The sequence below is a fragment of the Grampus griseus genome (genome assembly GCF_964374135.1).
Source record: "Grampus griseus genome assembly, chromosome: 10".
Taxonomy (NCBI): Eukaryota; Metazoa; Chordata; class Mammalia; order Artiodactyla; family Delphinidae; genus Grampus; species Grampus griseus.
This window is the reverse complement of record NC_139004.1, coordinates 99,029,635-99,051,670: the sequence shown is the minus strand read 5'-3', so window position 1 is coordinate 99,051,670 and position 22,036 is coordinate 99,029,635. Positions and strand designations below refer to the sequence as shown.

The window sequence follows — 22,036 nt, the reverse complement described above, 5'->3', positions numbered from 1 at the left end:
TATGGATTCCTTTCAATGTATAAAATATGTAAGACGTGTGAATGTAAAATAAACTACACAGGACAACAAAGGAACTCAATTATTTAAAAGAATTTACCAAAAGAGTTATCAAAAGCAGTAAACAAATCTCAGATTAGTAAAAAATATGTTTCTTCATAAATAACAAATGTATTTACAGGTGTGAATGCAGTGGCAAGTCTAACTACCATGATTCTTAAATAGTGATAAAAGTAACGGGTGTTCAGAGATATCTGTGACAAGTGTATGTGTACAGAAACCTCTGTGCTGCCCATTAGTGACAAACCACATGCGCTGCTGCTGATACTCCAGTCTGCTCATAACTCAGGAGAATGCCAGATTCCACTCAGAGGCTAAAATGAAAATAAATACTCATTTATTTCTCATCTCAGTTCAGGAACCCCTCCTCTGCCTTGAAAGGAAGCCAGGCTAAGACTCCCTTGACTGGAATGGCTCCCGCTCTCTGTTCTCTGCCTTGTGGGCCAGAGGAGGCTAAACTGCGAGGTGGCTACCACCTGGAGGCCGAGAGTCTCCCCAGAGCTGAGGAGACAGCGAAGAGCATCTGTGGGGACCCCACCCCCACTCACATGTAAGCCTTGTAGTTGTTGCCTATCTTCTGGACCCGGATGTCATACTTGGCGTCAATAAAAGGCTCTGCTGTGGCGTAGGTCTGGGTGAGGGCCACCACGCTGGCAATGTCCTGGAAATCGTAGTGGTTTTCCACTCTAACCTAATGGAGAAAGCACACACACACACACACACACACACACACACACGAGAGTCACAAGAGCCCTGAGCCCCCAAACCCATCAAGATGTTTCCATCCAGATGCAGACCTGAGAGCCACATCTCCCTAGGAAGTCCCTACTCTTTTTTTTTTTTTTTTTTTTTTTTTTCCGGTACGTGGGCCTCTCACTGTTGTGGCCTCTCCCGCTGTGGAGCACAGGCTCCGGACGCTCAGGCTCAGTGGCCATGGCTCACGGGCCCAGCCGCTCCGCGGCATGTGGGATCCTCCCAGACCGGGGCACAAACCCGTGTCCCCTGCATCGGCAGGCGGACTCTCAACCACTGCGCCACCAGGGAAGCCCCGGAAGTCCCTACTCTTGAGCTTCCCTTCCCAGGGCTCAGGAGCCACATTTGCTGCAAAGAACACAGGGACCAGTCAGGTGGCCTGCACTATGCCTGCTGCAAGAGGACCGTTTGGGTAACACTCATGGCTTCAGAGGGGCCAAACGGTCTTCTCCTTGAAAAGAAGTCATCAGCAACAGAGGCAGAAGAACAGTCCACAACCAGGCTCTCTGAAAAGTGCCCTTCTTGGCCTCAACCCCAGAGCACAGCAGCCCCAGCCTTACCTTGCCCATGCCCGAGTGAGCATGGCCGATCTTCACCACCACAGGGAACGTGGGCAGAGTCAGCTGAAAGCAAAGGAGAAAGGAATGAATTGGTCAGAGTGTACGTGTGGAATCTTACAAATATTTTTCTTGGGAACACTCTTGGAAGGGCTCTTTAAAGAACTAGTGCAACCTACTTGCCTCGCAAATTAAAAAACTGAGGCCCATAGGGTGACAGTGACTTGCTTAAGGTCACAGCATATTAGTAGCAGAACCATAAGGACCCTGCTCTCCGACTTGGTACTCTCTACATCTTTAAAACTTATCGCTTCATCCTTCATGTGTCCAGCTTTCCTGCACTGAACCTGGCTTTTCTCCCCTCTTTCACACTCTCTTCCTTGCTCACCAACACCCCACACTCAGCACCAAATACAGCTTACTTAGTATGCGAAGGCTCATCTCTGCCCAGCTTGGGGTTTGGAAGAGAGCTGACATAGGAATTCAACACGTTTATCACTCAAAAGAGATCCTTAAGAGAGTAAACATTACCTTGAGGTAGCCGTATTTTAACAGAAGAACTATGAAAACTTAAAAGAAGAACTACCCTTCAAAGGCAGGATTTCAAGCTGTTACAAAATGGCGATGGAAGAAATAACGTGGTGGAGGGGAAAGAGCACTGGACTAGACGTCAGGAGACTTGCATCCCAGTCTCTCTGCAAGTCCCTTTACCTCCCTGGACCTCAGTCTTCACATCTGCCAAGCGAAGAGACTGGACTGGATGCTTTCGAGATCCCGAGCAATAACACATCAGACTCTATCTTGATCCGGTGTTGCGTGAAGAACCAACCTGGACACCAAATCTCATCCTTCTTAGTCAGGCCTCAGCTCTCTTTCAGTTTCCTTCTTTTCAAACATCACCACCACATCAAGATGAAAACATGTCTTTCAAAGGAAATAATGTTGACTCTGACGAAAAGTCAGATCCCCACGGGAATCCTGAGTGTGACCAGATACTGGGAGTACCTGACCTGAGGATTTCAGTATTCCTGGCTGAGGCCAGTTGAGACTGGGGCAAAATCACGTAGTTCAATCCTACTTTACGGAGAAGGAAGTGAGGCCCAGAGAGGCAAAGGTTGCCAAGCTACCTAGTGACAGAATCAGTACCCAGCCTGCGACCTGCTGGTGGAACGCTGTGTGGAAACATGCTACGACAACAATCCCGTGGGTTTCTTTCTGTTTGGAGGGTCGGAGAACTATGCCCTCTGTCAAACAGTGGACAGGACTCCAGTCCGTGGCCTCAAGTGCCTTGCTTCTTTGTTTTCTAAGCTGCCCCACCCTCTATAACAAGATGTAGTCTCTCAGCTGAGTAGGGGCCTGAGATAGGAACCAGGGTGGCCTAGGGTCTGGAGAGAGCTTTGAGAACCCAGGTTTGCCCTAAGTGATGGGCTACCCCGTGCTTTGAGCCCCCAGCAAGAGCACTGTCCTCAGACATCTGCAGAGTCTGAGCTCTGGGCACGGGAAAGGGTTTCTAAAGCACTGGCTGCTTTCTCGGACATCTCTCCCCACCCCCCAGCCGACAGAGCCAAGACACACACACACCCCAACTTTCTCTGTCCTATTCCATTACTGTTTGCTGTTGCTTTGGAGCCTCATAAATAGGGCATTGAAAACACTTCCTGCAGCTGAAAGAAGCCCTGAGTAGCTTGTCTCATTCCCAGCGTGCAGCTCAGCAAGAGATCCGTCCTTCTCTGTCACTGTCTCTTTTGCCTGTTGTAATTCCGTCTGCCTCTCTCTGACTCCGCCTGTCTCTTTCTGTTTGTGCCTCTCTACTCTCTTGTCCTTTCTGCCTGAATCACAGTCGCTTGGTCTCTGTGTCCCGGTGCATTTGTCTTTGTTGCCCTGTCTTTCGATCCTTACACCATCCCCTTTCCCACCCCTCCCTCTACTTCCAGAAGGCTCAGGCAAGGAAATAGAGGCTAGGAGACTCTCCTGGCTTCCCTCTTCATCTTGCTGAGCCTGCCACTGAGCCCGCCGGCCAGGAGGGCCGCTGGTCCCGCAGCCGCGGGTGGCCTACAGCCAAAGGAGGGCGGGGCCCATCGGGGCGGGACTGGCCCTAGGTCCACCTCATAAAACCAGGGGCGAGGGGCGCGACGAGTTCTGGAGAAGCCCTGGAGGAGCTGCTTGGTCCGACAGTCCCCAGAGGCTGAGTCAGGGCGCTGCTGTGACATGCCGCGGAGCCCGCGGACCGCGCCGAGCTGGGCACTGCTGCTAAGGTTGCTGGCGCTGCTTCGGCCGCCGGGGCTGGGAGAGGCGTGCAGCTGCGCCCCCGCGCACCCCCAGCAGCACGTCTGCCACTCGGCGCTAGGTGAGTCCGGGGGAGCCCTCGAGGTCCACAGCAGGGGGTGGCTGTGTGGGGTCGAGGCGGGGCCCAGCGGCAGACCTGGAGTCTGGAGGGAAGGGGAGGAGCTCCAATCCCGCACCAGTTGCCTCCTGCTGGGGCCCCGTGGGTCGGGCAGGGCCGGCGCCACAGCCACCTTGCAAGCGCCGCGACCCGGAGACTTGCGAGGGAACAGACTGCATAAAAGGCCTCCGCAGCGACCCCGTCTCCCCTGCCTACTGCAGTTACGGGGGGGGGGGGCGGGGGGGTGTTGTCACTGAACAAGTCTGCGGAACTCTCCGGTGATTATTCTGATCTACTGGATGGGGGAAGGGAAAGCCAGGGGCCAGTGGGTTGCGCTTTCATTATAAACATCCTTGGGTGTCCAAGCCTATAACTGAGGTTGTCACCACGCCCTCACTTCAACACACAGCTTTTGCCCTTTCTGTCCCTCTGCCTGGAATGCCCTTCCTTGAAACCCTTAAATTCCTGGCAAACTCCTATTCATCCTTCAAGATCTTACTCAGGTGTCTCCTCTTCTCTGAAGGCTTCCTGACTCCTTGGTGCCACCACAGCACTTCTGTGCTCCTACCATGCTGTGCTGTTGGTCTTTCTAAGGGTGTTCTCCACCACACCAAGAGTTCTGCAGGGTGCGGACCCTGTCTTAATCATGTTTGTGGGTCTAGTATCTAGCGTTAGGCCAGGCACAGAGGAGGAACTCATAAACAGGTTTTGATTAATACCCAAGTGGCAAGAGATGAACTACCTCTGTGCAGGGTCAGGACATTTATTAATTCATAAACATTTACCAACATCAACTCGGTCAGTCTCTCTCTGAGGCCTTGGACTACAGCAGTGGATGACCGCACACCAACTGCCCTCAGGTGGCTCCTGCTTCCTCCTCTACCTGCCGCACCTCCACCCCACTGCACCTGGCTGTGGAGAACCAGACTCCCCAAACCAGCTGCTAAAGTGCAGGACCCAACAGGCCCGAGGGTTTTGGAACTTCCAGCAAGTGCAGAGGAGTTTCCCTCACATGCAGCATTCTCCCCATAACCCACCAAGACCTAAACCCAGAATTCCCCTGCACAATTCTCCAGGGTGATGCCACGTCATCTAGATCCCAGATGGACCACTCCCACGTGTTGCTGAAAGTTCCCTCTTTTCTCTTCCTGTGCAGCGATCCGGGCCAAAATCTCCAGTGAGAAGGTAGTTCCTGCCAGCGCAGACCCTGCTGACACTCAAAAAATGATCCGGTATGAAATCAAACAGATAAAGGTACATGGGGACAGGCCAGGGCGATCACCCCCTTGGGCTGTTAGGAGGAGTGGAGTCTGTGATCTGGGAGCGGTGGGGCCGATAGGTGAGGCGGCCTGGCTCAGCGGTGTTGGGGCACAGATGCTCAAGTGCAGGGGATGACATGTAGGCAACAGGCCCACCGGAGCCAAGGCACAGTGCGGGGCAGGCCCTCAGCGCTTGTGCATAGGGCTGCTAGAGGCACCTCCCTTCTCGCTGGAATCAACCAAGGTTTAGATTGTTTTAGAGAGGAAAGACCCAGTTGGGCCATCTGTGTGCAACAAATCCTGAACTAGACTTTCGCTTAATTTTTTTAGATTAAGAAAAAGTTTTTCCTGTGAAGATATAAAGTACACTCACTGACCCAGTACTGCTCTTTTGTAAATGCTTTCAGATGTTCAAAGGGTTTGAGAAAGTCAACAATATTCAGTATATCTATACACCTTTTGATTCTTCCCTCTGTGGGGTGAAACTAGAAGCTAACAGCCAGAAGCAGTATCTCCTGACTGGTAAGTGAAAGACCAGCAAGCGGCCCTGAGAGTCTCTGCCCTAAGGAAGGCAGTCAAGGAGGAGCCCGGGCTGACCCTGGGTAGTGAGCTGAGCCAGGTGGCACTTTCTTGGGCATAAAACAGAGCTGTGTTACGAAGAGGCAGCCTAGGTTGGGAGGAGCCTTGGTAACGTCCCTTTCAGTGCAAGAGTCCTCACTGCCACTGGCTTGCTAGTTCACAGGTTGCTCTCCCAGCCTAGGATAACTGGTTCCATTTCCAAACAGCTTTAATTGGTATAAGATTTTTGGTATCTTGAGCCAAATTCTGCCATTCTGAAACTCTCCCTTATGGGTTCAGCTCTGCCCTCTATTCTACGATGACCCTTCAGAGGGCTGAGGACGACAGATACATGCACTCTAGCTCCAGGTCTACTGGTTGTGGTTCCCAGACCCCTTCCTGCCCTGGCCACCTTCAAAGGGATATAGCCTGTCCCTGTCCCTCCCCAGCACAGGACCCCGAACTGGACACCACACTGCAGGGGAGGTCTTAGTTACACAGAGCAAAGGAGGATTGTGCATTTTGCAAACTCCCCCTGCAATACACACATAATTGTCACTGTAGCCTACAAATGTATTAGCTTTAGACAGCCAGGACAGGTCACACTCTTGGCTCGTGGCTGACTCACATCCGAGGCCCTATTCTGGGGGTGCAGTAAAGCACAGGCCCTAACAGGAGCCTTGACTCTAACGTGATTCTCTCTCCATGACCTTGGACCCAGGCAGATCCCTCATACTGAACTGGTTGGGATAGAACAGTTAAAGAACCTCACAAGAATATAATCCATAAGTGAATGAATGCAGTACTGAATTATTTTGCAGTTCAGGGAAAGGCATTTGTGTGGTTGTAAACAGTTAGGGAAGCTTCATTGTCTAAGAGGGATCTGAATCGGCCCTAAAGGATGAAAAATATTTAGAGACAAGGCCAGGAAAAGAAAAACAGCAGGTGGGGAGGACAGGAGGAGGAATTCCACTATCTGTCCATCCCCTTAGCAATGAATGACCACCTACTCACTGCCTGGCCTGGGGCAGGAGAGTGGAGACTCAGTAACAAGTCGCAGTCCTCGAAGAGCTCACAGTTCAAACTTCTGAGAAGTCATAGGCATTGGAGGCCACACTGGTAGGGGCCCCCAGCTCTGAGCATGTGCTGATCGGGGCGCCTCTGGATGGGAGAGGCAGAGGCGGGGTATGCCCCTGAGCCCTCCAGGTCCCAGGACTAGCCAACGAGGCCACCTCCTTCCTGAGCACCTGCCCTCTGCCTGCCTAGCCCTCTCCTAGGTACGGTGGTGCATCAGGGGAAGCAGCAAACGTGCTGGCTGCCCTCACAGAGGTCAAGTCTAAACGAAGGTGGGGTTAGGTGACGAAGCACAAGCGTACTGAAAAGTCATCAGTGGCGCCTGCAGGAGAAGGCACAAGCTCTTCTGCCTAATACCGAATGCCCTCTGTGACCAGACCCTGCCGACCTCTCCAGCCTCGCCTCCTGCCACTTGTCAGTGACTGTTCCCAGCCCCTCGCTTCTCCTAGAGCTGAATGAAACTACTTATGGTTGCAGTAGGTATACTGCTGGGCTACACCCCTCTGTCCCAACATCCAGAAGTTCTTCCCCACTTGTCTGGCAGGTGAACTCCTACCCATCCCTTCAAGGCCCAATGCAAGCATCATCTGCTCTTAGACACCCTTCTTGCCCCCAGCCCTTCCACAGACAGAGATGATTGTTCTTTCCTTTGTTCTTATACTGCATCTTGTATATAATCGCACAACAGTGTCATTTTTGCCTACTTATCTGTCTTCCTTACTAGTGTTTAAGCTCCTTGGGGGCAGAGATTCTGTCATATTTATTTCTGGATTCCTGGTACCAGGTCATAGTAGTTGCTCAGTCAGTAAATGACTGAGCGACTGAAGTTCTAAGAGAGGTGTGTGCTAGCACGGTCAGGGATGGCTTTGCGGACGAGATAGTACTAAAAAGGGTCTTTGGAGACAGGAAAGAGTTTGATAAGTAAAGAAAGGGAAGGGGAAAGACTCACCAAGATAGGTATCACTGGGGCAGGAGACTGGCCTGTGTAGATATTGGGAAGGGTTGGAAAGGGTTGAAAAGGAAGAAAGACCTACTATCTATTGAACATCTTCTGTGGGCCCACAACTGTGCTGGGAACTTCACAGACATTCTCTCATTTAATCCTGCCAATAACCTCATTATTCTCATCTTTCAGCTGAGAAGTTATGTGACTTTCTTAAGGTCACACACTAGTAAATGATAGAAAAGAAGGGGGTTCCACCAAGATTCTGACTTAAAGCCCACATCCCTCTGTCTACACCATGCTAACGTAAAGGCCTTCACCCCACAGTTCTCCCTCACACAAACATCATCTGGTAACAGCTTCGATATAAAGACAATAGAGGTATTTCTGGTTCCTTCACTGAGTCCCATGTCACCACTGCCACCAAAAGATATTGAAGAGGCTGTGATTTGGGGCTCCTTCAAGAATCCGGACTCCTGGAGCTCCAAGAGCAGATTCCTCATGCTAGGCTCTCCTCCATCTCCCCTTGAAGGTCAGATCCTCAATGATGGGAAAGTCTTCGTCCATCTGTGCAACTACATCGAGCCCTGGGAGAACCTGTCCTTTTTGCAGAGAGAAAGTCTGAATCACCACTACCATCTGAACTGTGGCTGCCAAGTAAGGAATGTCCATTTCCAAGGTCTTTTGGGGGCGGGGGAAGGGTCTTGAGCTGTGCAGCCTCACCTTTCATGCATTCCTTCCTTCATGCATGCGTGGTCTATTCACCTGCTGTACTATACTTGAGATCTGCGATGGACCAGGCATCGTATGAAGCTGGGGATGGGAAAGTGAGATGGCCCATAGTCCCTGATCTCAGAGTACTTACATTTTAGCTGGGAAGGCAGCCATCGTATTAGGCAGACTGGGATAACACACTACCGTTTAAAGAGAGTCTACTTTTTTTGCCAGGACCTGTAATGGTTAATGTATTTAAAATATTTAATTTAGTCTTTAAAACAAATTTTTGAAGGCTTAAGATTTCCATCTTAAGGTGAAGAAATTAATGCTGTGGGAAGTGAAGTGACTTGCTTAAGGTCAGTGGTAGAGTAAGGACCTTCAGGTCTTTCTGACTCCGGAGATGCCATTAGGGAGGCAATACTATATATGCAGAGCACAGGGGGAAGGAGAACTAAGGGAGAAATTTGGAGACTAGGAAAGGCTTCATAAGGGAGGGGGCGTTTGAGTTAGGCTGTAGGAGAACATGTAGGAGTCTGAAAGGCAATAATGGAAAAAGGACACCCTACTCACTTTGATGTTGTGTGGCTATGGCTCTAGATCACCACCTGCTATATGGTGCCCTGTACCATCTCGACTCCCAACGAGTGCCTCTGGACAGACTGGCTATTGGAACGGAAGCTCTATGGGTACCAGGCCCGGCACTATGTCTGCATGAAGCATGTTGATGGCACCTGCAGCTGGTACCAGGGACGCCTGCCCCTCAGGAAGGAGTTTGTTGATATCATCCAGCCCTAGGAGGGACCACCACATACCTTCAAGAATCCTGAAAACCAAGTCATTTTCCTTCCCTAAGAGCTCTGGCTGTCACCACCTGCCTCATCACTGCCAGACAATGGGAAGTAACAAGTGGATGGTCTGGCCAGCATTAGGGCAGGGATGGGGCATATTACAGCTTGTGTCCAAGACCCCAGTCCAGAACCTGTCAAGGGCTAGGGAAAGTAGCATGACTTTTCTCTCCTGTCCTCAGCCCTTCATCCCTGCCTCCCAAACCCTTTTAGCTGAGCTGGTATTTGTTATTGATTCTGGCTTAGTTTCTCTTCCAAAGCTAGGACTATTCCTTTTTCTCCCCAGATAAATGTGCTTTCTTTTTGTCTTAACTGATCTGACAGGGGAGAGATGGTGACTATTATACATATGAGATGGTGTGGCGGCCTTGTGACGTACAAGACCAGAAGGTGGGTTGACAGTATCATAAACAGGCTGATTTGGAGAAATGAAAAGAACAACATCCTTTGGCTGTGTATCCTCTACTCCTCCTGTCTCACCTCATTCTGATCCTTCAATCCCAGCTTTGGGGGAGTGACTTGGGGGACAGAGAATCATCCAATGTGAAGCCTACAATGGCCTAACCTCCCTCCATGTGCTGTAATCCCCTCTATACCATTCCTGGCAGAGGGCCTGGCCCAATTAGCAAGATAAGAACAGACTTGGGTTGTCTCTCTAGGTTAACTATACTTAATGCCCTCAACTGATGTCCAAAAGGCTTCTCCTCTGTCTCTTTTAGAAAGTCCTTCTCTACTAGATTACTAATGTTTTCATTCCTACTTCAAAACTTTTTTTTAAGCTAAAAAAAGCCTTTCTCTTATAGAGTTGAAATTCCCACTTAGCTTTTGACACCTCAGAGAGATCTTAGGGGTCCTCTCTTGAAGGCAAATATCAGGATAGAGGACGGGAGAAAAGTAACGCAAGGGCCCTTGGGGCAAAAGGATGGTAGATGAGGAATACACTTTGCACGTGTTGCAGTTTTTTTCAGTGGTCAGCCTGCTAGACGCTACAGCAGGAAAAAGCCAGCTTTGAGAGCCCCTTCAGTCTTCAGCTCAGTCCCCTCTTGGACTCCCTGAAATCGCCAAGCACAGACCCCTAGGGTTCCTCAGCCTCTACAGGGCTTCCTGACTTGTCCTAAAAGGGAAAGCCCTGATGACAGTCTCAAGGATTTATTAAACACAAGGGCTTAAGGTTCCAGGGCCTCTCCTGGGGAAGCTCTGACAAAAATGAAGGAGGCAGTTCTTTTCGAGGCCCAGGGTTGTTACTCATCTTCCGTGCGTGGCTCGCTTATAAGCTGGGCCACGCACAAAATGCCAGGAGCAGGCTCCTCATTCACAGAAATGGTGCAAATGGAGATTCCTTCTGGAGGTCTCTGTCCCCGAGTACCAGACTTGGAAAGCTATGGCAGAGAGAGTCTCCGCTGGTGGGTTAGGGAGGACCACCAACTGACCGTGCAGGCCTGAGGCAGAGTACGTGGGGCCAGAGAAGAAGAAGGGGGTTAAGCCCCAGGTCACCAGGAGAGAAAAACATTAGTAATAGCCTCTGTACCAACCATCCATCCCATTTTTCTGCTCCTTCTGCCATCCTAGGATGGCCTCAGAGAAGGCACAGTGCAACCCTAGTCTTATCGAAATTTTGAGGAAGCCAAGGGAATGGAAGGGCCTGATGAATAACAACAGGAACAACACCTTACATCTGAAGAGCACTTCACACTCTTCACAGACTGCTACTTAAAGAATCTCACTTAAATTATGCAAGTACCATATTAAATGTCCTGGCCAGGAATAATTATGCCCACTTGCCTTTCGCACTGGGAAACTGACATGCAGTGAGGGAATGCAACCATCCCTGACTTGTGGGGCTGGGCTTGGACCCGAAGCAGCTGGATCTTCTGATTGTTGATTCATGGATTTGTTGCTCGATAAAATGCCCTTGTTTCTGCTCTTTCCTATGCTGTCTCCAGGTTTTGGAGACAAGGGGCTGTCAGCTAAAACCCAGCCACCCTGGTTTCACAAAGCAGGTCTGCAGTTCAACCTCAACAGAGTCTCTGGGGCTGGGAGGCTGAGGCCCTCTTCAGAGCCCCATAGTCACCACGTGGCTAAGCTCAGAGTGCGAACAGCAGAGAGACTGAAGCCCGCACTCAGTCACCTACCATTTCTTTGTGGTTGGGGTAGTATGTCTGCTCAATGAGTGGGAACTTTTCTCCTCCCAGTGTCTTGTAGACGGCCACCAGCTGGGCAAACTGCAAAAGAGAAGCAAAGGTTTCAGTTTCCCTAAACAGCTCTGGAACAGACAGACCAAGTGTCAATCCAACAAATATTTGTTTGTCAGTCAAACAATTATTTATTGAGTATTTGCTCACTGAGGGCTTTGTGCAAAGCACTCTGAGGATATAAAAGAGGTGTCCCATTCCTATTCTCCAGGAACGTATGCTTTAGTTGGGGAAGGGAGAGAGTGAGCTAACATTCATTCAGTGCCTACTCAATTTTAATGATATTTCATTTAATCCTCATATCAAATTGATGAACTAGGTTCTTTATCATCTTCATTTTACATATGAAGCTCAGGGAGGGTAGGAAGCTTGCCTAAAGTCACGGAGCTGCAAAGAGCTTGTAAAGCTGGGATTGAAATTTGGGTCTCTAACTCTAAACACCTTCGTCTCTAGAGACGGCAAGTGATGAAGCTGGATAGGTAACATGGGGCCCAGTCATGGAAGTTCAAATGCCAAGCAAAGGAATGGTAGCTTTTTCCTGTAGGGAGAATGGAGTCATGGAATGCAGGAAAGACAGACCCAGTCTTCTAGGACTTACTACTCATCTACGAACTGAACTCACTGGACCTTCACCTATGAGAAGCCAGAACAGCTCCATGGAGAAGAGATGAAGTACACAGACTTAAGTGTCAGGGTTTGCCTTTGGCAAACATGTAGCACCCCTTGGTGCCCCCTGCCCCCCACACTTTATAAGTGAAGAAACTGAGGCCCAGAGAGGTCACTTGCCCAAGGTCACACAGTAGTTGAGCCAGATTCATAGCCAGGCTCCTTTATTCCTAACCCGTAACTCTCCCTACTCACAGCAGCCTTTCAGGCTCTAAAGAGATCACGCTCTTCCCACAGGAGGCTTTCCAGTTCCGCCCACTCACACACAAGCTCCCCACATCCACCCCAGTGTGCTGGCAGCAGGGGTAATCCAGCTTCTTCTCTCTAGTGCTACTGGGTTCACGCTCTAAGCCACTGATATCTGGAACTGCTAGTAGGAAAAGTTGCCAGATCAAATCTACCTTCTATTTATTAGAGAAAGGAAAGCTAGAACATTTTTCAAAAGCTCGGGTTCTGTTTTTGATCAAGGATGTTAGCGCATGAGTCAGTTCGGGGGAGACGATAAAAGCCAGAACTGGGTTGTTAGAAAACTGCAGTCTTCTGATTCTTCTTGTTCTGCTCGAACTTGCTAGGTGTCCTTAGGCAAATGATATCTCCTCTCCGGGCCTCCTTTTCTTCATATATAAAAAGAGAGAACTGAATTTGATCAGTTCCTCAAACTTTTTACCACAAAAGAACATCTTTTTATTACATTTCCTCCCAAACTCCATGATCAAACTGTTGTTTAAGTGATCATCTGCTGTGGTCCTTTTGTGAGTAGAGATAGAATCTGTTATTCTTGAAATGCTGAAAAACAGTGGAATTTCCGGGTCACTTCCCTTAGTGACACGCAGTTGGTGACTCTAGATCTCTACAGCCTCCTCCAGGGCTGCAAGTATGATTGATGGACTCTCAAGGCCCAAAGATTTTATTATTGGAAGAGACTTGAGAGAGTCTCTAGGCCAGACATCTCATTTTACAAATGAGGAGACTGGGGCTATAGAAGCAAAGGAAAGCGCAGGCTCCCACATCATGCCTGGACTTGGGGCTGCGCTGGGACAGCGCCCAGGTCTCCTCCTGCCCAGTGCATTCTCCACTGTACCCTGCTGTCGCCATTCTCTGGTTCTTCAACCTTCTCTGACTGTCAAGACCACCCCTCAGACCTTTCCTGCCTTCTCTGATTCTCTCCACCACCTCATCTGACCTTTAAGTTCTGCCTGCCCACCTCGGCCTGGCTGGACTCCTGCTCTGTGTCTGGACACCTGCCTGAGCTCCCAAGGCTCTCCAGCCTCCCCGGAGAGCTGATACCAGCCCTGCCTCACAACCTCTGTCCTGCTGCAGCCCACACCCTGGCACGGCACCAAGGCATGTGGGGCCCTATCTTCCCAGCATGTGGGATTGTTAAACAGACACCACACCGATGCCAAGAAGGCCCACGGCAGGTTCTCAGAGTCCCGGCACAGCCAAGACTAAAATGGCAGCCAGTTCCCAGGCACTAGCTGGACCTCTGGGAGCTCATACTACCCTCCTCCACCCCCTGCAGTCCCTTCTGCTCAAAGTACTGGGCTTGGCATCTAACCCCTGCCTCCTGGGAAACTTAGATTCAGTCACAAGCACACAGTCACCAATTAAACAAAAGGAATATCTGATAAGGGTTATTTCCACCATGCCTAGACAAAAGAATGGATTTGGGAGCTGGGGGTGGTATTGGCAATGAATAGGAAGATAACATTCAATATAACCACTTATCCAGTGTATCAGAAAAGACTTCTTGGATGAAATGGGATTTCAAGATCAGTCTGAATTTAATGTTATCCTTATCCCTCCTGGAAATAAAATGCTTTAATTCAACTCACGTGCATCTGTCTCTAAAAAACACCCAGAGTGACAAGATTTTCAGATAAATTTGCAGCAATATGTGATGGTGGCATTCTTGCACTCTCTGGAATGCTACTTTCATTGGTAGGTCTACTTCTGCTTTCAAAATCCCAGTGTGCCTGCCCTGACCAATTTATGAGATAGTGGATATGTTCAGAGACACTATGATAGAGACAACGTAGAGCCTTTCCCAATCCAGCTGAGGCCTCTCCTCACACCAAGAGCAGCCACAATAAAGAAATTTAGAAAATACACACCAAAGTCATCATCTCAGAGGGACCCTCCCCTCACAGTCACCAGATTCGTTCATTCCCATTAACAGACAGAGAACAATATATAAAATGCCATCAGTGTGGCAGCTGCTTAGTGAAAACGAAGGGAGAACTTGGTGTTTTGCCAGGGAGCCCCGCTGCTCTCATGCGATGCCAACGGCAATATGCTGGATTGTGAAGGGGTGAGAATGTGAACCCTCACCAGATCCCAAATCCCAGGAGGGGCAAAGCCCCAGGCACAGGCTTTCTGATCTGCCCCTCCCTGGCCTCCAGCACAGTTTTGGAACATAAAGCAGGGAATTAGTTTCTTTCAGATCCCCAGTACTAGGGGACTGTAACACCAGGCTGGCAAGCTGGTGGAAGGTACTATGATTATTCCTAGTTTACAGACAAACCAGAGCACAGAGAGGTTTAGTCAGAAGGCTGATTAGTGAGGGTGCCCAGAAAAAAGCTGATAATAGCAGAATTGCCCTGTGTGGCTATGAGGGAGCCAAATTCTAACAGGTATTGAAGGGGTGAGGGCGGAAAGGGCTAGGACATGAGTGCAGTAGGAAAGGTCACGTGACTAAGTGGAAACCTGGTGAAGGCCTCATATGTGCTCTTCTGTGATTAGCAACTCATTCAAATCACACAATTCCTGTAGCCTGTTTCTGCACAACTTTAGGACTCCAGAACCTCAGGCCAAACAGAGGGAAAGTCTGAACAAGTGGCAACTACAGCAGCTCCCAGATCTTTCTACTCCTTGCTCATTGGTCTTTCTCTCACGCTGTCAGGTCTCCCTGGCTTCCAGTGGAACAGGAAAACTGAGTTCAGGTGTAAAAGTAGAGGTGATGGATCCATTTAGTTAAAAAACACCCCCTCCAGCTCCCTGAGTCTGGGAGCTTGGGGTCTGGGAACTTCACAATCAGCCACCAGTGCCATGACCCTTGGCAAGCCAGTATGTGAGACCTGAAATGATTTTTGAAAAACAAGAAGAGGAGGATGTGATTACGGGCAGGTGTTTCCTTCCAAGACGACCAGCCTGGAGCAGCAAAGTTATAGGAACTGGATCCCCCAGCTGTCAGAGGGGAGGCCAGAGAAGCCCAGGACCATCACAGGCCACTTTCCCTCCTAGCATCACTCTTCTCTCTGCTCAAACATTTCTACTGCCTCCAAGACTTCCAGACTAGCCAAGGAGGAGAACACCAGACCAGCTTCTTCCTCACGTGATAACCCAATTTATGCGAGAGAGACTGTCATCTAGAGAAATCCTTGCCCTGAAACTTTGGTAAGTTACTTAATCCTTTCTGGGTCTCATTTCTCTGTAATAAGTGATAATAATGATAATAACTTCCTTGTAAGGTTATTGTGAGGATTAAATGAAGTTAATGTAGGAAAATCTCAGATCATGGCATCACATAGTAAGTGGTTTTATACTCCTTACCTTCCTTCTTTAATTTTCACATCTCTACGTGAAGGGGTGAGAGCTGATGATCTCTAAGGGCACTTCCAGCACACGTAAGTGTCTGATTGATATATGTGTGGATGAATCTCATTTTAAGGTTGTTGAAACACTTGGTAGGACTCTGACACGAACATCCCTCTGAGATGGACCATCCCCTTGGTCCCCACTGGCCTCAGGCCTTTCCAATGGTTACACCTTTCACAGACAAGAAACTGGCACTTTTATTGTTGTATCCTATGGCTAAGGGCAGAGCCTACAGACCTGTAAGGGCGTCTTCACAGAATCTTTGGTGTGACTTCGCTGTGAGGCCAAAGGTCCACTCTGCAGCAAAGGCGGCCCAGCCCGTGATGACAAAGTCCTACTGTGAGAGCCTACCCTACCCTGTGTCCCAGCTGAAGCTCCTCCCACATCTTCTCAGTTGGCACCTACTGCACCTGGATCACCAGTGGTCCTCCTAGGGACTGGGAGATAAGAGGACCAGGGTCCTACCCTTTTACCTGGCAGAAGGGTAACTCACTCACCACCCACGGCTTGTCACAGAAGTTGTAAATGGATTCCAGGGAGTTGATGCTGGGGAGGCCTGCATACTGCATGCCAATGATCAGGTGGCGGAAGTCCTCATTCTCTGCCATGCCAAACGCATGCTGCCGGATGAGCACAAAGTCTGGTCGGAAGGACCTGGGAAGAACGTAGAAGTCTGCCATCAACCAGAACCTCAGGTCATACATCCTCTTGTCTCCCATCTCCAAAGACCAAGACAGGGAAGGAGTCTTAGGGGTTACCCGAGCCAAGCCCTTCATTTTGTCATTACTATTCTTTTATGGACTAGGAAATAAGGTATTATGTTTGGCACTTCTCAAAGGAGATTTGAACAGATTTCTGAAATTCTCTTATTCCTCTGGGTTAAGCACTGTCTTTTTCTAAGGTGCAAAAGCCCTCAGGAGGGAAGAAACACTTTAGACCCTCACACCTTAGGTCAACAAGAATTTTCCCTGTCCCTATGGGGCATGACAAGAGCTGAAGCTCCTGTGGCTCCAGAGTTGGTACCCCAAGGGGGTCCCAGCAGACTCTGAAGACAACACACTTGGCTGGCTTCACTGCCCTGCCGTGTAGATCCCTGATCTCAGCGTCCTGCTCTGACTCTTTAAAGCTGCTCCTTAAAATAGGCAGTGCCCTCATCAGGTCCCCGGGTGAGCAAGGGTCCCGGCTGGCTGAGAACAGATACCAGACGTCCCCATGTTATTCTTCCAAAGCGGATGCTAGGGAGGGGTGCAAATATTTTTTGCAGAACTGAGGTTGAGCAACTGGCTACAGGAAGCACTGAGAGTACAGAGTGTTCCCATGCATGGAAAGGCTCCTTGCATTTCACCTCTAGCCAGCAGAGCTCCCAGCCCCAGCTGCTCCACAGGACCAGGGCCCCCATCTTCATGCCCTGATTCCAGAGGAACCCCACCTTCCTGGAGAGTCAGTTCTGTGGCAGCATCTGCCCTCAAGGCTCTAGGCCTTGGCCATTTCACACATGTGTAATGACCTACCCGGTTCTCTTCCCAGGCACCCAACCAATCCCCACCTACAGCTCCAGCCCCACCTGGGCTCAGAGATCAGTCTTTTAAAGTGGGGGTGGAAGGACCCCTCCTCAGTCGCTCAGGGGAGCTAGCATCAAGTCAGGTGGCATGTGCTCTGACCTCCTTGTGCCCTAGTTCTGGGAAACTGGCTCCGGCTGTATGCCTGAGACCAAACCTTATATCCCAGTCACACGCACTGAGCTCTAGGCTTGCGGTCAGCTCCTGATTCCCCACACTGCGACTGGAAGGGCCTGCCTTATTTTTGCCAGATCCCTCCCAGCACCCTGACATGGGCCTTCCTGTCACCACCCGCTTGTGTCATGCATCCCTGTGATTCATTGCATTTGCAGTTGGAGGAGCCCACCATTCTCTCTAGAAGGAGCTTCCTGAGCTCACCCCCATGTGGACAGATGTCTCCTTTTCTGTCCTCCTCAGTCTCCAGGATGGATGAGCTCACATTTCCTGACGTGAGGCTCCAGACACCTGAGTTCTGCCTTCCCTGTCACAGACCCAGGTCCTGTTGGACACTGGCAGCCTCAGTGTCAGGGTAGCGTAGATTGAGGTAGGGAAAAGGGTGACGTGAACACTCTTCCTGGAGCAATACCCTGATGTCTGAAAACCCGAAGCCACGCTGAGCCCCAGGGAAGAAGAACACTGTGGGAACCTTGCTCCCTCATCTGGAATCCCCAACACTTCCTGCACAGAACTGTTGTGTTACAACTGATGATGTCTGTAAGTCACCCAGCACCCTCCTGGCACGTAAGTGCTTTGTAACTGCAAATTTTCTTCCACCCACAATGTCCCTTCCCACCCCAGGCTTTCCTATCAGACTTATGAGTTCCCAGGAATTTGGAACATAGAAAGAACACAGGGCTGGGAGTTAAGAGAATTCACATAGAACACAGGGCTCTGCTACCAACTTACTGAGGGAATCTAAGCAAATCAATGTAAAAAAGGAGGCTGAACCAGAGCAGAGGTTTCCAAACTTTTTTTAAAAAGCAATGGAACCCTGTTTTCCAGGGGAAATATATTCAGAGATAAAAGCCCAGAGCTGCACTGGCTGAGGTAGGGCGGGAGTCTTGGAACACCTCTCACAGGAATCCAGGTACCGCTCAGAGAGCTCTGAGCCCATGGAGCGTTCTCTACCAGTGGACTATGGCCTCCCTAAAGGCAGGAGCTGCCTTCCTCTGCCACTGCCGCACAGCACACATCATCAACTTCTGTACGCTATACATAGCAATGCTGTCCCACTGCAAGCCAGAGATGGTGACTGTGGTGACAGTGACAGCGACCCAGAGGACAGAAAGGACCTTACCGGACAACCTTTGTGCCATTCCGGAGCACCTGCATATCCACAGCATAGGTCCCATCTGCATGGGCCACCAGGTTGAGCTCTGAAAATTCTGCCTGGAAGATAACAGGAGGAGATTAAGAGCGTAGATTTCACGGTATGTGTTTTTTACTATGATAAAAAATGAATAAATAAAAATAACAGTAGGGGAGTAAGCCCACAGTCCTGATTCTGCGGGGCCCTCCGCATAGCAGCAACAGCATCCCTTCCAGCAAACATTCATTTACCGTTTGCAAAGCATTTTCCCAAACTGATCTCATCTCTCACAGCTACTCTATGAGGCAGGAGGGGCAGAGATAATTATCCTTATTTACCAAAGGAGCAGCTAAGTGACTTTTCTGGACAAACAAAACTTATTGTTGGCAGAGACAGGAGCATAACTCAGGCCTTCTGACTCCCCACCCAGCATCCTTTGTGCTGCCTCTCTACAGAGCGGGAATGCAAACTGGGGCAAACATGCCCTTTATCAATTTCAACATAAATACACTAAGTTTTAGTTTAGGCAATTGGGTTTTTAGTTCTGCTCCGGCCCAACTAGCTGCATAAGATGTTCAGGCAAGTTACTTGTTCTCTCTGGGTGGACAGTTTCTCCCATCTATAAAATGGGAATAATTTTTTTTATCAACCTTGCCTATCTAATAAGTTATTTTAAGAACTGAATGCAACAATGGATAGGAAAAGTACTCTGTATCAATCACAGCACACCATGTAAGGAATGATGAGTAACTTCTATCATTACATATAAAATACATGCATTGTTTAAACTGGACATCCCCCTATGCACTCGAATGGACCTAATCTCTATTTATCACGAAGCAAACAGTACAGGAAGATAAAAAATGACCTTTCAGGACTTCTCTGCATTAAGACCAGGAGGTGTGCTTTTCTAAGTTCTCTTTGAAGTGTAGCCTCAGGCGTGCAGAGGAGGCACCACTGGAGGCCACACAACTGAATGGCAGACGTGTGCCTACCCAGCAAGACCATGCCACCAGCAATATGTAGGTGTGGCCATGTCCTAGGAAGACATTCCTCTAAAGTGTTCCTCAGCCTGAGAACCCTGCACCCAGAGGGCCCCAAGAGCCACGCTGCTTGCCTCTCTACGGACACCAGAGCCATGAAAAGAAGTCAGCGAAGTTGAAAGATGCAGCCTTCAGAACCATGTCTCATAGAGAGAAAAGTCCTGGAAAGGGTTGGGGGAGGAGATGGAGAGCCTAGAAGCTAGTGACGGACACTGATCTCCACTTGGCAGAACTAAATGGTTCATTCTGGAATGTCAAGAGGGGCCAACAATGATGCAGATGCAACCCTGGGCTCCAGGCTGGTTACCTGTTCCACTTTGATATCATAATCTCCAAGGACTTTTTTGCCCCGAAAGCACTTGGCCCTGGAAAAAAGGGAAAAAAACCCACACAAATTAGTTCTGTACAGGTGTTTGTGGTCAGAAATTCACTCTCACAAAGACGAGGACCATGGCAGACAGAATCCCAGAATGAGAGTCAAGAGACCTGGGTCAGCCTGCTATTGGATCACCATGAGACAGCCTCCAGTCAAACCACGGCCTCCCCTCTATAAAATAAACCAAGAGGCCTTTCACTCTCAGGCATTGTCATTTTATGATAACATCCTTGGTCTTTCCAAAAGGAGGCTAGAAGTAACAACTTCCCTAATGTTACTCCTGGTAAAGACTAGGTCAATTTTATACATCCCTATAGTTTCCTCATCTTCCCCCATCCTGCCTTTCACTCTGATTTTCTAGTTGGTTTCCACCCTTGGAATTTTAGTTTCTAAGGAAACTGTTATTATTTTACCTCTTCATACCCATACTTCCAAAAAGGATTTGAGACAATAATTTAAAAAGCAAATATATCCAACAAAACAAGGATTAAAGGACAATCAATGAATGAAGGAGAGTTAATTATACCAGAAAAAAAGCAGAGGGCAGGGGGAGAGGCTGAGGAAAGCTACTATAATTGAACACAAAACCTATCCTGTGTTTCTGGGCAGTCAAGAGAATGAGTCAAGCCTAGATACACTGTACTTATTATCTTCCCGTTTTGTCACGGAGCTGGAGGAACCTCACATTACAACTGCTGGTAAGAGGACTGTTTATGCTTATATTTATAGCCATTGCTACTTTGCTCTTCACCTCCCCTTCCTCTCATAAGAGTTTCTTATGTGCCTTTATAGGCTGGATCTCCACCTGTAAAAAGGGCCCTTCCACATGCTACCTAGGTTGGGCTTGCTTTCCCAGTGCTTGAAATTTCAAATTAGTATGTTTCACTGGAGGTTTTCTAAAAGTCCCTCTCCAAAACAAAGGGATAAACTAACATTTATTGGGCATCATGTTCTAGGAATTATGTGCTAATTTCTTTCAAGAACATTTCATTTAGTCCTCATAACAACTTATGAGATAGGGAGAAAGGCATTCATTTTCGAGATGAGGAAACCAAGACTCAGGGGATAAAAATGGCACATTCAAGGTCATATGGCAAGTTAGTGACAGAACCAATATTCACACCCAAGTCTGAATCCAGAGTCGTTGGCGCTGCACAGCACTGTCTCCCTCTGCTTATTCATTCTTGCCATCCTCATTCCCACCATTACAAAAACTGACTCGTCATGTATGCTGCATTGCATGTGTCTTCTCCCATTTTCTCTCTTCTGTGCAAAAGGGACTTGATGTTGTGAGCACTAGTTCCACTACAAATACTTCCTACACCGGTTCCTGTGAACTACCCAGGACGAGGCCAGGCTATTTCCTTTCCGATCTGGTTCTGGAACAGTCTGTTCTAGGAAGTTGTCATTTGTCCTATCCAAGTCCCTGGCTACCCTCAAATTGCTCCTCAGAGGCATTCAGCCATCCTGGAGCTGGAGCACTGGAGTCCATCCCCCTACCTCTGCCCCAATTCCTTACTAAGCTTCATCAGCTTGCTTCCAGAACGCTGTTCAACGTTCACAGCTCAGCAAGCCCCTTGGGCAAGGGGCCTGTAGCACATCCCATTCCTTTTAGGGTTCCATCTTATTTATGGGTTTAAATAATAGTGTATGCATGGCACTATCACTGCTCTGCAGATCTTGAGGACTCCGTAAGTCTTCGTCCACGACTATAAACAGAAGGAACTGGAGTAAATGATCTAAGAGGTTCCTTCCCTGTGTTGGTGAGGTGCGCCTACCCTGTTACCAGCAATGCTTTTCTGATGCTTCCTCCCATCTTCCTGTCTCAAAATAGCTCTCCTTCTGTGAGCTAAGTCTCAGAGGCATTAACAATAACCTCTCACTCTGTATGATGCCTTGCACTTTCAAAGCACATTCTTGCCTTATTTGTTCCTTACAACTCTGTGAAGCAGCTAGGACAGACAGTGCTGTCCATTTAACCAATGGGGAAAGAAACCCAGAGCAGCTAAATAATATGCTCAAATCACAGAGAAGTTCATAGGAGTTAAGCTTAGAACTAAGAGTTTATGTCTAGGTACTTAGGTGCTGCCAAGGTTTTTAATTCACTCATTTATTTTGTGGGTTGTGAACACTGATATTGAAGTATAA

General features: G+C 48.9%; 2 protein-coding genes across 3 annotated transcripts in view; one reads left to right on the top strand and one right to left on the bottom strand.

Moving 5' to 3' along the window:
* Nucleotides 1-22,036, bottom strand: part of SYN2 (synapsin II) — a gene marked incomplete at its 5' end in the record, with an annotated part of 152,173 nt that overhangs the window by 25,669 nt on the left and 104,468 nt on the right. The window contains 6 exons of the mRNA XM_082663729.1: nucleotides 606-748; nucleotides 1,371-1,433; nucleotides 11,279-11,368; nucleotides 16,099-16,255; nucleotides 18,458-18,549; nucleotides 19,820-19,877. Of these exons, the coding sequence (XP_082519855.1) occupies nucleotides 606-748; nucleotides 1,371-1,433; nucleotides 11,279-11,368; nucleotides 16,099-16,255; nucleotides 18,458-18,549; nucleotides 19,820-19,877 (603 nt within the window). The remainder of the gene's footprint in view (nucleotides 1-605; nucleotides 749-1,370; nucleotides 1,434-11,278; nucleotides 11,369-16,098; nucleotides 16,256-18,457; nucleotides 18,550-19,819; nucleotides 19,878-22,036) is intronic.
* On the top strand, nucleotides 3,517-11,421 carry TIMP4 (TIMP metallopeptidase inhibitor 4). 2 transcript variants are annotated; one of them, XM_082663731.1, is made up of 5 exons: nucleotides 3,517-3,714; nucleotides 4,907-5,004; nucleotides 5,417-5,531; nucleotides 8,117-8,241; nucleotides 8,918-11,421. In XM_082663731.1, exons 1-5 carry the CDS (start codon nucleotides 3,576-3,578, stop codon nucleotides 9,014-9,016), a joined length of 576 nt encoding a protein of 191 aa, XP_082519857.1. In that variant the 5' UTR covers nucleotides 3,517-3,575; the 3' UTR covers nucleotides 9,017-11,421. The 2 variants fall into 2 exon arrangements, with proteins under 2 accessions (XP_082519857.1, XP_082519856.1); XM_082663730.1 differs by having other exon boundaries at nucleotides 8,899-11,421.